Genomic DNA, 17,466 nt, shown 5'->3' on the forward strand with positions numbered 1-17,466 from the left:
TAGAATAAAGAAGACTTGAGGATCTCAAATGAAGTAACTATTAATTAAAGTGAAGAGTCAATGAAATGAAAATGAAGAATTTCATCACTAAGAATGTTACTAGATTCCATAAATAAAAAAGCATTAAAAAATACAATAGATTACTAGTAAGTAACTTCATTCTAAATTGTAATAGTTCAGTTTTATAATTTTGAATTTTAAAATCTCTTGGGAAGTTTTTTTTTTTAATATTAAAATGAGGAAAGAAATTTAGACATGATCTAAAGAAAAATGCCATGAAAATGCAGTATGTAGATAAAAGGTTTGGCCATAAAAATGAAGATTTAGTAATGAAGATATAAGGTGAAATTTTAAATAAACTATGCAAATGGGAAATTTTATCCAAATATTAGGTTAACAAAAATAGATAAATAACAATTTAACCAATATTAAAAGGTATAGAGTCTCTCAACATGTTTCAGAGGTCTACAGAGACATGGCATGAAGTGTAGCTCATGGTTAGTTATAATATCTTTGTAATAAATGCTAACTTTCCTATGCTTAGAATGTACTCCTTCCTCATTTCTGTGTTTAAGAATCCTTAGCTTCCTGCTCAGTTAAGTATTATCTTCTACAGAAGGAGCTTCTATTGACACCTATACCATGATCTTCAATTATCACCTTAAATCTATCTTTGATTAATCAACAAACATTTACCAAATAGATACTATGTACCAGCTCGTATGCTCAGCTCCACAATAACAAATACAAACATTACAGTCTCTGACATCAAGGAACTTATATACAAACAAGGGAGATAAAACATGTACATATCAAAGTTATTTACAAGGCACACAAAACAGAAACAAAAAAGGATGGTTACCCATACTAGATGGGTCAGGAAAGGATTCCTGCAGGTGGTACTTGAGCTGATTCTTGAAGTAAACCAGATAATGGATGGTGGAGGGGGGAAAAGAAAACAATCCAAACATGAGGGTAGCCATCATACAGACATGGAGTTATCCGTAGTAAAATGGCCCTTAGGGAACTGAACTCTATTCTGATTCTGATTGACTGTCTAGTCTAGACACCACACTGCCTCCAGCAAAATGAAAAGTGGGATTTTTAAAAATGTCTACAGACATACATAGACATGTATGACAATACAATGACAACAGCTCTTTCCTTCCTATTTTATAACAGAATGAATTTCTTTGGTGATAATATGTAACAGGTTCAAAGAGTGAGAATGAAACAGTTACTATCACATTAATGGTAAATCTCAAATAAGAGAATTAGAATCAGGGGTGGAGAACATTGTAATATTTTTTTTTCCTATTCTTTTCTCCATTTCTAAATTATAACTTATTTTTATTAGATTTGAAAAAAATTTCTTTAAATGCTTTGATTTGCTCATGTTTTTCTTCACATTGACAAATCATTATTTCTTTATTTTGAACTTATTTGACAACTTAACTTGAAATACTAAGTAGTTTCTTCTTCCTTTGTTGTTTCAAATGTTTTAACCAGCTCAGGGACTCTATAGTATTATGAAACTCTTATCAACATCGTTCTTAAGTTTGCTTATTTTAAAATGTTGACAAAGTTTTAAAATTTTGTATGGTCTTTTCACGTGTGTGTGTCGTGTTTAAAAACCCTTTTCATTTTGGAACAACCTTTTCAATGAAATTTCAACAGCCTCACTTTTGTAAATGCAATTTATGAAAACAATGTTAAACTACAGACTGCAGTATTACTATTATTTCTGAATGCAAAAGTTTAAAAAAATGTTTTTCTCCTTTAACTTTCCTCTTACTTACCACAGATGACAAATTCTTTTTGAACATTTCTATCAGTCATAAAATGTTATTGCTGGAAAGTACTTACATCATCTACTTCAAACCTGTCATTTAGTAAAGGAGAGGGGGGAAAAAAAAATCAGTATATCAAAATGTGTCAAAGTTGTCAAATGACAGCACTCAATATAATGAAATACTATATTGTAGTCAATTCAACAATATGGAAATCATGTGTCCAGATTGGTTAATTAAGTAGCCTGAGAAATGAATACTGAGAAACTAAAAACCCTAAAACATAGCCATATCTACCATTAACAAGGCCCATTTATAATCAGCTAAGCATGAAAATAATCATGGATCATGTAATATGCTTCCCACCTTCATTTGCATATATCAAATAAAAACATTAATATAGTCTTTTAATTTGCAAATAGTTATTAAAGGTTCTAATAGAGCTATAAGTACTCTGCCTTAATTGATTCACGATTATATAAGATTAATCTTTGAAATGATCTCTCATTTTCATTTCATTTCTCTACATTTTTCCCTAAAGAAAAATCAAACACTCACATTTCAATGGAAACTTAACTGTGAATTTAAGATATAAGAATACTAGCATAAAATACTCCTCTATTTTAAAAATAAATATTACTAGAGTTCTGAGATTTTGTGACTAACAGCCAATTAATCTAATTTGTACCTGTTCAAGAATTCTATAAAATATGTGATAATTGATCATCCAATCATTGTTAGTGGGGATCCTCCCCAGATTCTAAGATAGAAATCTCAGCCAGAAACTGAAATAACTTTTATATAACTTTATGTTAGCAAGTTTTTCTTTATCTGGAGTCTAAATCCCTTTCTAACTTCCAACAACTGTTTCCACTAGTATAGCCCATGGAGCCAAGTAGAAAATGCCTATTCCCTTTTCTACATAATAGCCTTTCAAACTTGAAAACAGAAATTATGCTTTTCACCGATTTCCTTCCATAATTCTAGATTTTTCTTCTCCAAGATAAGTAGTCAATAATAAATATTCAACACACACACACAGAGAGCACAGGGCTAACTAACTGGTGAGAATGCTAAGACAAAAATTAATATTTATTTATGCTACTTACGTTCTACCAGGAAATCCCAAGTAGTTTAGTTTTACAACAGATCCACATATGGTATCATCTTGACACAACACTATCCAAATTTTCACATTCTCATCAATTATAAAATATAGTATTAAAAAATGAACAATACCCTAAGATCCCATTAGATGTTTTTGGTTCATGTATCTAATCTACTAAAAATCTTAAAAAAAAAAAAAAAAAAAAAAAAAGTTCAGACAAATTTTGTTATCTAAATAAGCTTACTTTGTTATGTATTTGTGGAGTTGGTTTTTAAAATGTCTAGTATAAGACTACCTTTATGTTCAATTTCATCAAATTAGATTCAAGCCTTTAAACCTTATTATCCCTTGAGGATCTTGACTTTTTTGTTTTATGGACTCCTCTGGCAGCCTAGAAAAAAAGCTTATATTTCCTCTCTTGGAATTTTTTAAAACGAATAAATTAAAATACATAGGCTTTCCAAAGGAAACCAAGTCTCCTGAAATAAATATCAAAACTTTTTTTTTTAATTAAAACTCCAGATTAAGAAACCCTGTTCTTGATAGCCATCAATCTCTGAAATTCCTCTTTATAATTTTTTAATGTAAGTTATTTGTAAATTAAGATAAGAAACGGCTTTTTTCACATGTAAGAAACAAACAAACCTAAGATCTGTGCTTTTTTATAAAAAGACTCTTTCCAAGTATTTCACTGAATTTTAGATTTGATAAAAGCCTAGAAATCAAATTCTCATTTTATAGCTCAGAAAACTGGGACCCAGGGAAACTAAGTTATTATAAAGGCCCAAAATTAACAACAGTAAAGCTGGAAACCCATAAACTCTCTGCTTTTTCCACAAATGAGATCACATTAAAAATTCTCATGATATAATACTCCACGAAAAAAACAAAAACACCCATAAGCTCCCATGACAATGTTGGGCAGTAAAGATGATGTGTGGACAAAAAGGGATTTAATTACTGAAGGCACATAAAGCCAACTCTCAATGATGTTGATTGCATCATGGTAAAATATGTTAAATCTAAACTAATAACTGAAATGCAAAACTTAAAAATACACTTACATGGAAAGTGTTACAATTAGTTTCACTGATGATTCTTGTCTTTACACTTATTCAATGTTTAAGAAGCACTGAACGATTTTCCCTTTTAATGTCATTGGTCAGAATTTAAGTGAATAAAAATATTCAGGATTTATAATATTATAGTGACTTAAAGCAGGTATAGATGTCAATATCTAACACATCACTAAAGTACTGTGGAGCTTAAAATCCTATTTGTTTTTAAAAGGTGAATGTTAATTTTTAGATTTAGGTTTATAGGTTCACTCAGAAATTTCAGTATTCTGACTTTTTTTTTTTTGAATGAGGAGGGATAAAGTGGAAAATATTTTTTCCCCAAAGTAAATTGTAAATACCATGCCTCTAAAATCAAAAGCCAATTACTTCCTATGTTTGTATTTTTAAAAATTGACATTCACACTTGTTTAAAAACTTTACTTGTTTACTTGATCAAACAAGCTATTATTTCTCAAGTATGTTAAGATTATAAATTATTCAATATTAAAATCAAGTTGTACTTTAATTACAATAATTGAAGAAACTATCTTCACAGTTTTAATGTCACATTTTGCTCATGAGAACAAAATTTACAGTCATAAGTTGCACATAAAGGGTTTATTTTAAATGTTTTAAGGATAGAGTTACATCATAATTATAAAAATTACTTACAGAATTAAGTAACAGATTTAAAGTGTTTATACTTCTAAATGCAGAGAACAGGGAACTGTCTACATTGTTTAAAATAAAATGAAATTAAAAATGAAACCAAGTTCTAAAGATGAAGTCATTTACCTAATTTTAAATGTGAACACGAAGACCTCTGAGCTATACACATACCAAGAACGATCCAAATTGCACTACTGATGTAAAGTACAAAAAGCACAGCATTTCCAAGGAACCACAAACTGCTTTAATCATAATTGTTTTCCCTGAAGTGATTTAAATTATTTTGTCTTAGGAGAACCTTCATTTCTAAGGATAATTAGCTCAAGAAGGCTTTGGGGCATTGCCATTTATGACAACGAAAAAGAGTTTTTGAATATGTCCATAGTAAAAAAAGAACAACAACAACTACTACTCTCCAGTGCACTTTAGGATTTGGCACACAAAAGAAAAAAAAAAAAAAAAAATGGAAGTTTTTTTTTTTTAGATGTAACTGTGATTTTATATATGTATACACACTTTAACAATGCATGGTCCCTTCAAATGCTGCATGACACATATAACTGGAAATTACCTTCCGTTGGCACTATGCTCGCCTCACCAGTGCTTTTTTAATTCTACCAACAACCATTAAAACAGCACAGTAAGCAAATTCACACAGAACTAAAAACAAAATTAAAAAAAGAAAACAAAAAACCTAAACATTTTAACATGCAACTTTTGTTTGTTACGCTGAACATTCTACTTCTAAGCATGCAAAAAGGATGGTCTGCATTTAAATTTTTTTTTTTTTTAAGTTTTACATGGCAGCCTGATATCACACACACAATACAACAATACTACAGCAGGTAAATGAGAAAGGCCAATAAATTTTATACACAGATCCATGGCTTGTGTTGTCACAAGCCCCATGATAATTTTGGAAAAGTAATGTTGAACTCCTAGAACAAGGAACCAACATTTTGGTTACCAGGGTAACGCAAGCACTGCATGCAGATCTGAAACATGAGCCTAAAACAAAGCCCAAAGTAGATGGGCAGGGAGTGGGATTAGTTTCAGCCTCAATAAAGGTGGTTTAAGCTACCAAAGGGGGGGACCCTCCCCCCAACCCTAAAAGCAACAAGTGGGACAATTATTTAAAAACAGAACCATAATTTACATAATATAACTAGTCATCCTTAGATTGGCAGATTATATGGTATATTAAAGTGGCTTGCAGAAAAACCACAAATACAAGCCATAAGTAATGCTAAAAATGTTTCAGTAGACCCAAACGTCAACAAATATTTCAAAATGAACACTTTATTCTTCAGATCTATAGCCCCAAATTCACTGTATTACATATGTATGCACATATTCTGTGTATATTTAATACACTCATTCATTCTTGTGCCACAAATATCAACTTGGGCTCATGGAGCCAGGCTCAGCTTTGAGATTTACATGCAGGACTCTTAAGAGTCAATAGAAAAACACTTAACAGATCTGCAGGATGAAACACTGTGTTGCAAATCTGCTCACTTTTTTCAAAAACACAAAAAAAACATTTATGACTTAGGTACTTAGTGCTTAAGGACTGCATTGAGAAGCCATTTACTGAAAAGACAAAATAGCCTGCCTTTGGTTGCCCAAAATGAAATACTGGACAAAATGCAATTGTAGCAATGGGCAAAAAATTAAGGTACTGTATTTATATGATGAGTACTTGTTACCATTCAACAGCATAATGAGGCACAAGCCTTAAGGCTAAAATATGAATCAGGCAAAAAATGGATAGAAAGGGGCTTAAACCACTGAGTCTTTAATATCAAGAATACCCACAACAAAGGCTACATGGACCTCTGAAATTTTCGGTAGGTGAACATCATCTCTGGCCTTTCACAAATTGTAAGATTGAATTTCTGGGTATTCCTTCCCCCAAACTGATGACTGGCTTCATATACCATATTTCTAAGAAGCAGTGCTTTTAAATTTGCAAAGCTCTGCCACTATAATGTGAAATGACAATTTTGCTATTGCATTGACCATTTTTACAATTCTGATTACTCTTTAAAGCTCCACATTTTAACTACCTTGGTTTTAAATTATCTTGCAAGATTAAAACTGTGAAAGGATTCTGCTGCTATGGACTGCTATTATTTACATCCACAATCTAATGCAGATGATTGAACCACTGAAAGACTGCCTATAGCTTTCATTAGATAGTAGTACACCACTGGCATGCAGAATTCTAGTGTCCATTGAATGGAATTCACATTAACAGCATACCTTAAGCGAGTACATACAACACCACAAAAGGCTACAACAGTTTTAAGCTGTAGGCTATTTGTTAGGACATTCCTGGTGGGGGGGAAAGCCAGAAATAAAAATATTAATAAATGCCTTCTTGGACCATAATTATAACAGTAATAAAAATAATAACAATAATAGTAATAAAAATAATGGGAATCCCAGAGAACCTATAAAGAAGGCCAAACATGCTTCTCTTTCCCTAAAACCTAAATGTCTAATAAAAAAGAACTGTGTTGTTCCAGGAATTTTTGGAAACAGCAGGTATAGTCTTAGTCTTTTAGCACTACCAAATCCAGGCTGCTAATTTCAACATCAAATAATGGGCCAAATACGTCATCAAAAATTAACATGAAGTAGTATTGTGTGGCACTGGGTTTGTGTGGCACCAATTACAGAGGTTTGCTAAAAAGTATCAGGGAATAAAAATGCCACTTTCACCCTTAAATAATGCTTAGAATTAAAGGCAGCCTTTTTTTTTTTTTTTTTTTTTTTTTTTTTTTTAAGCATATATTGACTGGTTGCTACAACTTATGAACATGGACTAGCAATGTGTGCATTTCATTTCCAACTGTTCATTTGGGTGATTAGCATCCTCTTTTATAGCTTCAAGTTTCCAGAATAAAAAGGTGCATAAACAAACACTTGCATATGACCACTGGGTTTCTAAAATGCACACACAGAATATTTCCATGTGCCATTTGTTTTATAAAAGTTAACTTTAAATAAGAAGTAGAAACACAGTAAAATAGTTTTGATGCTGCTTGGGTCAGGCATTCTGATTAAACTGGGAGAATCTTGAACTCTTTAAGCTTTGACTCAAACCTCAGAACAGGACCACCAACAGCCAAAAAAATTATATTGAAAATTACAGAAGGCAATATAAAAAATATCAAACTATACTTGCATGTGAGTATGAGATTGAAGGGAGAAAATGGTTAAAGATCTATTATTACATTTTTAGGTTACTGATTATGATACTAGATTAACTTTTTCCACAGCCTGAATTTGTAGCTGTTCTTTCCTTTAACTCCTCCTTTACAAAAAAGACTGACTTCTTACAAGGGGAGGAGTTCCTTACACAAAATGTGTCATGTTCACATAAATCTACTATTCCGAACAAAACAGTTTTGCTGGCAGAGATTGTGGGTTCGCAGGGACATTTAAGCTTTCATTAAACTGGAAAGCAGTCAAGTCTTTGTGTCTACAAATTTTACATTTAATAGTTCCACAAATTTGGCAAAGTTCATGATGACATCTAGGATGTTTTCACCAAATCGTAGACATAAATATGGAAATCATCATCAAACTTGATGAAATAGACGGAGGGTTTGGCTTCTACTTGATGAATGACCATGCCAGTCCTTTTGGAGCCATCTTCTTTGGCATATTCCACTTGTTTGCCTACCAGGCTGTCTACAACTTCTCCTGGTTCCCGTTCAGCTGGAGGTGAATCATCTATATTTACATGGAGAAAAAAAAAAAAAAAGTTAGGTGCCTTTGCAGAAATCATAGTTCACATATCTAAAAAATTTAAGTGAATGCCTTCAAATGCAGTAAATACAAAAATATTGATTATAATAAAGAAGGGGAATAGTATAAGTAATTTTTTTCAAATAGAAAACAAAAGATACCTTTAATAAAGAACTTTCCACTTTAGCTGATTAATCAACTACCATGCTGCTGAGACCAACAACCACATCAAGAAAGACCTAAACATTTCATGCCTAGAACTGCCTCCCAGAGGAATGACTTCTCTAGTAGCTGCTGCATTAGCCCAGTACATCTTAAGATCCTAAACATGGTTCATATCATTCCTTGGTCATTTTATCAGTGCCATATTGCCATTCACGCTTTCCCATCTTCTCCACCGCTATCCCAGACATAATCGAATAGATTTTATCACTGATGCTGGAATGGAGGTATCAATCTACTACCTTAGGGTCCATCACTGGAATTTTTTAAATTAAGGTTATCTCTGGCCATGAATTATCTCCCACTGTTAGAACAAAAAGTGTTAAGTGTAATTTTAACACTTAACAAGAACTTATTAGTTTGCATTTGTCTATTCATTCACATTATTTATTTAGAAGCTTGCATTTGGTTGAATTGCTGATAAGCTAACTCTAAGAAAGCAGTAGGGCAAAGAAAGGGAAAAAGTCTTGAACCCAAGAAGAAAAGGATAGAGCTTCTTAGTCAAAATTACAGGTACAAAAAGAACTTTGGCAAAAAGTTCACAGTAAGACAAGAAGGAATAAAATGAATACATTACATGTTACCTAATATGTTTATAGATTATTTCTGAATCAATTACACATCCTTATTACTATTATTAAGGTCGGATATTTACCTTTATGAATAATTAACCTCTACAAGCTATCTCCCCATTCACTAAATGTAGAGATGTTCAATATCTGTGGCTACTAATATCAAGGAATTTAGATTCTTAAAATACTCTTTTCATTGTAAGTAAAATTAAAACTGCTGTATGAGAGTCTATCATTCAGTCAATAATTGCCCTCATTCCTTTCAAAACATTTGAAAATGTTCCATCTCTTGGCTCTAGGTATTTTCTCTGGCTGTCTCCTCTGCTTGGAATGCTGTCACTCCGTTATCTCTATCTCTTTTATTTCTGGCTTCTTTTAGATTCCAATTAAAATCCCCACTTCTATTGGAAGCTTTCCCCAATCCCTTTTAATCTTATTGCCTTTTTAAAAGTAAGAAAAATAAGGAAGTGATCAACATCCATTGTCTTCTTTCTTTCTTTTACTGAACTCTTAATTTTATTTGCAAGGTTTGGTGTGTTGTAATACAAAAAAAAGAATCTGACAAAGACTGAGAAGGCATGTCTCATGCAGGAAGGAAAAGGTCAGAGGACAAAGAGAGCAGTGTTAAAACAAGTATAGAAAAGAAGGTAACGATTCAACAGCCTTCTGGGAATTGAATGTAAATTGTTAGCACTACTGTCTTTCTACCCAGGTTACTTATACCTTCGGAATCCAATTCTTACTGTGCAACAAGAAAATTGGATTTACACACATATATTGTATCTACCTTATACTGTAACACATTTAATTTGTATGGGATTGCCTGTCATCTAGGGAAGGGAGTAGAGGGAGGGAGGGGAAAATTTGAAAAAATTGTATTTACAAGGGATAATGTAAAAAAAAAATTTTTTTTACTCATGCATATGTACTGTCAAAAAAAAATTATAATTATAAAATTAAAAAAAATTCAACAGCCTTAAGTGATAAAAATGAATATTTTGAAAGAGCAATCAGATTTTTATCATTAGTAACTTGAGTCAGCAAGTTCAGTTGACTGATGAGGTCAGAAGCCATATTTAAAAGGTTAAAAAGTAAGTTGAGAAGAAATAGAGGCAATAATTGTATACTGTTTTGTTTTCTAGAATTTTGAATAAAAAAGGGAACAAAGAAGTCTAGAAGGGAGAGTAGGGTGAAGTTAGGAGTTTTTTAGGGTGAGATTTTGAGAATGGGAGAATAAGGAGATTATGGTAAACAGCCTTTTTTAAAGTAGTGAATTTTCTCTACATAGTGAAGTGTATCAGATGATGGGGAGGGGAAAGGGAATGATGTGGGAGAAATAAAAAGAACATGTCTGAAATACCCTCTTCAATGTTGCAAAAAATAAATCAAACAGAAAGGATTACGAGTTAAAAAAAAAAAAAAATTGCCTTGCTAGTGCTGGATCCACTATTAACCATGATTTCATGACTCCTTACATAGTCTACCATTCCGCAGCATGTTAAGCACTGGAGAAGCTTATGAGGAAAGAAATTCAAAATCCAACAAATCTTAACAAGGAGAAAGGGCAAGCAATTCAATGAGGAACAGTATAAAATTGGTCTGACTACTTATAAGTCAATACTACAAAGCGTCAAGTGAAGCCATAGCAAATGTGACAGATGTGAAGGCTCAGGTGAGAAACGAGAGGGTGAAGGGAACAAGGGACACGCTGAGAACAAGGAATAAGTTTAAGAGGAATGATGATGACTATGAAAAGATGAAATGATAGATTATTTGAAATAAAAGAATTTTAAAACTTTTCATCATGAAAGTATTAACACCTGAGGATGATGATGAGATTCAAGGGTTTAATCGTCCCATTAAGTTTAAATGAGGTGAGGGTGCAGGTCATGGAAAATTTAGGAGGGAGAAAAGGCTGGTGGCCAAATCTATCTACCGCCAGAACCTAAATTGAGCAACATGTCTTGAAAGAATAAAAAACAAAGTAGGAAAAAGCTAAGTAATGCAGCTGAGGCAGAGTTAGAAAATGTAAATAGTGAAAAACTAGCATGCTAATTCTACTACTATCTTTAGAACTAAGTATATTTTTTGATAAAAGGTATAAATTGTACTGGAAAAAATAGACATGGATACAGATATGTTTTAGAGAAATGACTGGTTTTGTTAAATTTGAAATTTATGCAAAGTATTTAGTATTACAGGAGCAGCACGTACCTTCAATCTAGTTACTATCAAGCTGGGCTTAAAGTAAAAAGACCTATGTTCAAACTCTGCTTCTGATATTTACTATCTGTGTGTTCATGGGGAAGTAATCTCATCTAAAATTAATAGAGTGACTATTTCAACTTTGTTGAGAATGGTTTAAGTCCTCAACAAAACACTTTAAAACCATGTCAATTACTGTTATTATTATTAGTCTATATTACATTAGAAACTAGATTACTACTAAACCTAATTTTCATTAAATTCACTTTCACACTAAAGTTCAGAATTTTTAATTTTTCCAAAGGAAATCATTATGCCTTTAAATTAGATATTCAAAACATTAGAAATGAATATATTATCATAGGATCAAAAGATTGAAAGTTGGAAGTGTAGACATTTAGTTAATAATCTCCTAAAGCAGATCAGGATTTGTTCAAAGTTACAAAGCTAGTAAGTCAAAAGTGCTATGATTTAAACTCAGGTGCTAAGTCCAATATTCTTTCTGTTAAGTTAGGTGGCCTCCACCATTATCAAATTCCTAAACAGACAGCTAGCTATATATGGGATAGAGACAGATATGGGATATAAATATAGCTGTAAATATAATAGTCCAAACCCTTTTAAAAAAGGAAAGAAGCAAGAAATGACAGAGAGTTATTAGAAAGGGAAAGAGGACTGGTAATTCTGAAATCCTACTCACATTGAGAATGGTTTAAAAAGGGAATAAAAATACATATATACATATAACCAGAAAAGTATAGCACCCTCCAAAATCTATAAAGAATCTAGGAACAGGATAAGACAGGGTACAGAAAGGTGTGAGGGTTAGATGGAAGTGGGAAAAGGTAGTACATTAATGGGACAGAGATAAAGAGATAATCTGTGAGAGATCCTTGGAGCACAATGGGAGGTTAAGAAATTAATAGCAAGGCAGAAGTAAAACAGATGAGTTACAAGGGATAGGAAACAAGAGACAGAGACAGAGAGAGACATATATTTGTGTCTAACTATACTCTGGAGGAAATTAGGGGGAGTATGGGGAAGAAGAAGAAAGGAGACACAGGGCTTTGAGCAAGAGCCTACTAGTTAGAAGATAACAGAAAAAAACACGAAGAGATCAGGGACTATAATTGTGGTTTGTTAAGAAGTGGACTTATTGCGGCAGCTAGGTGGCACAGTGGAGAGAGAACCAGCTATGAAGTCAGGAGGACCTGAGTTCAAAACCAGCCTCAGACACTTAACACATCCTAGCTGTGTAACCCTGGCCAAGTCACTTAACCCCAATTGCCTCAGGGAAAAAAAATGGACTTATTTTTTTCCAAAGGGATCATAGCTCTGGAACTGGTATCTCAAAAGATCTAGCACAAATGACCTGTTTAGGGTTACACAAACATTAAGTGAAAGAAAAGAAGATATGATAAAAATTATAGGGAGATTTTCTGACTAACTGGCTATCGACACAAAAGGAAGAAAATGTATATTAAAAAGAAGAAATACTCCAAGTTTATTCAGATACCAAAAGAAAGATTTATGCCACCCCTCCCTTCCTGCCTCAAAAAAAGATTTTAATATTACTTTAAAACATTAGCCCTTATTTTATTTCAGAAATAGGGCAAAGACTAATAAAGAATGTTAGTTCTTTTTCTAACAGCTATGACATTTGTTTGGTCAAAAGCTGGGGAGAGAGGGGATGGGGGAAAATATATATATATCCAATATATCATTGATATACTGGGTGAAAAAAAAATTTTTTTTTTAAAATTCAAAGCCTTTAATCTATGCTATGTTCCACTGCTGGCTCAGAATGTAACTTAAAAGAAAATAATTCTTTTCCCTGCCCCTCAAACAAAGTCTCAGGGACACAGTTTTGAGATGAGATTCTGATTTCTAATTAGGAAAAAAAGGAAGAATTACTTACAAGAAAGATTAGTTATGAATAAAATATTGAGGCCCTTGTGATCCAAGGCTCAAAAAATGATCCTTTACTTTAATGGTGCTTTAGGAGTGAAATTACATGATTTCCTAAAATAAACTTGCTCTTATGAAGCACACTTATACGATCTGCAGATTTTGTTGTGGTCGCCAAACCAGAGAGATCCAAAAGCTTTGACTATCAAAGTATTTATTACTAAAATAGGAAAGTAATTGATGTAAAAATTAGGAAATATAGCAGCTAAATTCAAATAAAAAAATCAAGTTCCAAAGTTATTAAATTGTCCACCCCTTTTAATCTAAATATCTCATTCCTGGATTATATCCAAAGGAGACAAATGACAGAAAGAAAAGATTTATCATATATCCAAAAATATTCATAGTGGCATTATTTGTGATGACTAAAAGGTGGAAACAAAATATATGCTTTACTTTTAGAAAATGCCTGAATAAATAAACAAAAATGAACAGAAATATAACAGATACTAAAATAATAAATTAAAGCAAAAAAGAATATGCACAATGAGAATAACATTGTAAAAAACTTACTAAAAGGCAATAAAACTCAAACACATTGTTGGTATCATTACTATCAAAGTTAAAGCATGATCCTTTTTGTTAATTGTCAAAATACAGAATTCAAAAAATCAGCAACGATTATGTTGTTAAGTTTTATTTAAATGTTTTTGGAGAATGTACTTAAACTTTATCTTTTCAAAACAAAAAACCCAGAACCTCTATTCAAATTGATTTGTTTTAAACTGTATTTTAGTATCGTTTCTTTTTGTTTTGGGCTTATATCAAGAAAAATAGCCCCTTCTTCCCTTCCTCCCCCCATACTTACTAGAATCTGGCATGATACGGAGGTCACCTTCTTTATAGTCATCTAAAAGCTGGTACATGTACAAGACAGGATCTTTCTCATAGGTAATATAAAACCACGTGTTCATTATAGGAGCTCTAGCTAAGACCATTCCCCTCCATTCGTCCTTTGAGCCATCCTCTGTCTCAAACATATGTTCCACTGCTTTTCCAATCATTGTATCTGCCAAATGGGCATCACTGATTCGAGAAGATGCTGAAAAATATCAATATTTTTACAATGTATGTTTTACTGAATATTTTTTGAAAGTCTGTTTTATTAATAATCTACTTGAAGTTGAATGTTTTATCTATTCAGTTCTGAATTTCAAACAATCTTTCAACCACAGATTCAACTTTTTAAAAAAAAACCAGCACTTTGTTTAAAATAGCATTTCAAATACTTCTAATTTTTTTTATGTTATAGGGGGAAATTTAAATTACTTAGTAAATTATCTACTTTCAATACTAATAGAACATTTCAAACAAAGCACTTTAATGATTTTTAAGTTTAGATTTTACCAAAAATTGATCTAATTCTAGTTTCTCTGTGGCTTGAAATTCTGAATCCTAGAATACCTAACTTCTTTCTAGCTATATTAATTTTAATATCGTAGCTTAGGAAAATAATTTCTTCCTCTTTTTTTCCCCTACCCAAATTATAATGTATTCCAAAAATTTATGCAATTTGCAACAATATATAACCTACATTACTACTCTTTCATTGTCGGTAAAGAACAATTCATTGTATATTTAAATTACAGATTTAATGAAAGTGGTAAGATTTTCAAATAATGATCAAAAAAATTAAGATTAAAAGCATATTTTAAGCTGTATAAGACAGATTTATCTTCTTTTTGTGATATTAAAGTAATGAAACTCATAAAAAGCTACTAGAACCAAAAAAGAATAATCACAGTATGTGTCATCTGCACCATAGATCTTATGTTGTAGCACTCTTCCCAGTCAATCTTTTATTAGCAGCCTGGATGAACAGAAATATATATTCTTTGCTGAGCAGCTAGGTGGCGCAGTGGATAGAGCACCAGCCCTGAATTCAGGAGGACCCGAGTTCAAATCTGGTCTCAGACACTTAACACTTCCTGGCTATGTGACTCTGGGCAAATCACTTAACCCCAGCCTCAGGGGGAAAAAAAAAATAGAATAAAAATAGTGTAGAATGACACATTTGTTATAAAGTTAGAAAAATCATCAGAAAATCAGAAAAAAAAAAATCAGAAAATAGATTGAATTAAAGATTAGGAAGGAGGGCAACATAGAGTTAACTCTTAACAACACAAGTTTTTAACTAATGTTGAAGGAACCAAGGAAGAGAGCCTGTGATAATATACAAATTACACTTCTGACAAAGTAGTTAAGGAACATATAATTTCCAACATGTTTTGAAAAAACTCCTTAAAGGCTTCTGCAATAGGAGTTTTAGTAGTAATAATAATTCAAATCCTTTAAGCACTTTGTCACCCTGTAAAGTAAAGAGGTAAGTATGATCAGCTAAAGTAAAAAGGCTACTAAGTCTTATGTTCAGGAAAAATTACCTATCAAAAGGAAGGTGCAAATGAGATTTACACAGAAATTCTGCCTATTTAATACCTGCACAATGTCAAAAGAGTTACTTTAGGCAATGATCTGACTTTAAGGAAATAACTTAATCAAAAATATTAATGCCAATCTTTTTTAATCAGTAGACTTAGAACTGAATGACTTTGTTTCCCATCAAACCCAGTAATAAAGATTTATTAGTACTGAGAGCTCAAAAGAATAAAACATAGCTACCACAGAACAAGTGACTTAACAATACTAAACTAAAGCCTAATTAAAGTAACTAAAAAAGTAACTAAAAACAATACTAGTTTTTACACTGTGTTGTTTAACAAACCAGTTATTACTTTTATGGCCAGATTTTATATATTTACAAATTCTATTAATGTTGGAAGGCTGAAAAACAATAAAATATTTTTTCTCCATTAGGTTACTGCAAAAAGCTTTTTGTTTTATACAAAACACACCATGTTTTCTAATTTCTAAATATTTTTACTATAAATTTTGAATTATTTTTAAATAAAAACCTATTAAATAAAATATCAAAAGATACAATTTTCAAAAATCTAAAGACATTGTCTTTAGATGTTGATTATTCTCTAACATAGAGGCTAGCAATAAATGAGTAGATGAGAGAATTATCCATAAGATTAAATGAACTAGGTTTCAAATTATTCATCAAAATAAAATTGTAAATCAGTTAAAAATTTTTGGAAATTCTTCAAATTAAATATATTTTTAAATCTGGAGTCAAACTTTTCTTTTCTAGACCCAAATCCTTATTATAAAGGATTAGTAAGAAAACAAGCTCTGTGTGTGCTAATATTGTTTTTCTGTTATTCTTTGTCATCTCTAAAACATTTTGCAATGCCTTACATATTACTAAGTACTTAATAAATGCTTGAAGCCTATATTTATTTATTTAGTCAACAAATATTCTTTGTGTTGGATTAGCCATTTTTAAATGACTTGAAGATTCTAATTAAATTACTCTGAATATTATGTTCACAACTAGAGGAAAACAGAAACTAAAACCATGAGATTTGCCTTAAAAGCAGCTCTTATGACTTAAATGGAAAAAAAAAAATCAGAATAGCAGTGCTTAATCTCTTAGAGTTCAAGGAGTAAAGATGTGTAGGTATACTTGGGAGGTATACTGCTCAAAAATTTACTCAAATGTCTACTTTCAAAGTATACTATATGCATACAACAAAATAACTTACCAACTCTGTCAGGAAGGACTTCAAGTGCTGAAACTCGTTCATCTTTGTGAAGTTCTAGTCCATAAACACAGTCAAATCCATCATATTTTATAAGATAGAGAGAAGGATTGACAGGAACCTGATCCAGAACTGTCCCTTTCCACTGAGTTACAGGTCCACTCCCTTCCTTCCATCCATGTTGAATTCTACATCCTACAATGTTTCTCCGGGGCTGAGAAATAGGTTTGCTGGGTCCCACGTTGCTTCGATGTTTTCTGTATACATATATACACACATATATACACATAATATACCACTTCAGGAATACCAATATTTATACAGCAAAGATTTCATAACATGCATTCTCTAGGTAATGGCATACACAGTCTACACAGATAAATTTGATTGATTCACATGACATGACAAATTTTAATGTGTTATACATCATACCAAAGCAACTCATATCTTAACTTTAACTCTCATTTTTCAAGCTTTTGTAGTTGCTAGCTTAGCTACCAAAACTTAGCT

The 17,466-nt window shown here is 31.8% G+C and overlaps 1 protein-coding gene across 11 annotated transcripts in view; it reads right to left on the reverse strand.

Moving 5' to 3' along the window:
- Positions 1-8,108: 8,108 nt before the first annotated feature.
- The window catches only part of SPIN1 (spindlin 1), a 211,735-nt gene continuing 202,377 nt past the window's right edge, over positions 8,109-17,466 (reverse strand). For all 11 annotated transcript variants that reach the window (XM_074281489.1, XM_074281491.1, XM_074281494.1 and 8 more), the window contains 3 exons: positions 16,960-17,213; positions 14,160-14,393; positions 8,109-8,369 (listed from right to left, as the gene is read on the reverse strand). In XM_074281489.1, coding sequence (XP_074137590.1) covers positions 8,170-8,369; positions 14,160-14,393; positions 16,960-17,213 — 688 coding nt within the window. In that variant the 3' untranslated portion in view covers positions 8,109-8,169. The remainder of the gene's footprint in view (positions 8,370-14,159; positions 14,394-16,959; positions 17,214-17,466) is intronic.

The sequence above is a fragment of the Sminthopsis crassicaudata genome, chromosome 1 (genome assembly GCF_048593235.1).
Source record: "Sminthopsis crassicaudata isolate SCR6 chromosome 1, ASM4859323v1, whole genome shotgun sequence".
In the NCBI taxonomy this organism is placed as follows: Eukaryota; Metazoa; Chordata; class Mammalia; order Dasyuromorphia; family Dasyuridae; genus Sminthopsis; species Sminthopsis crassicaudata.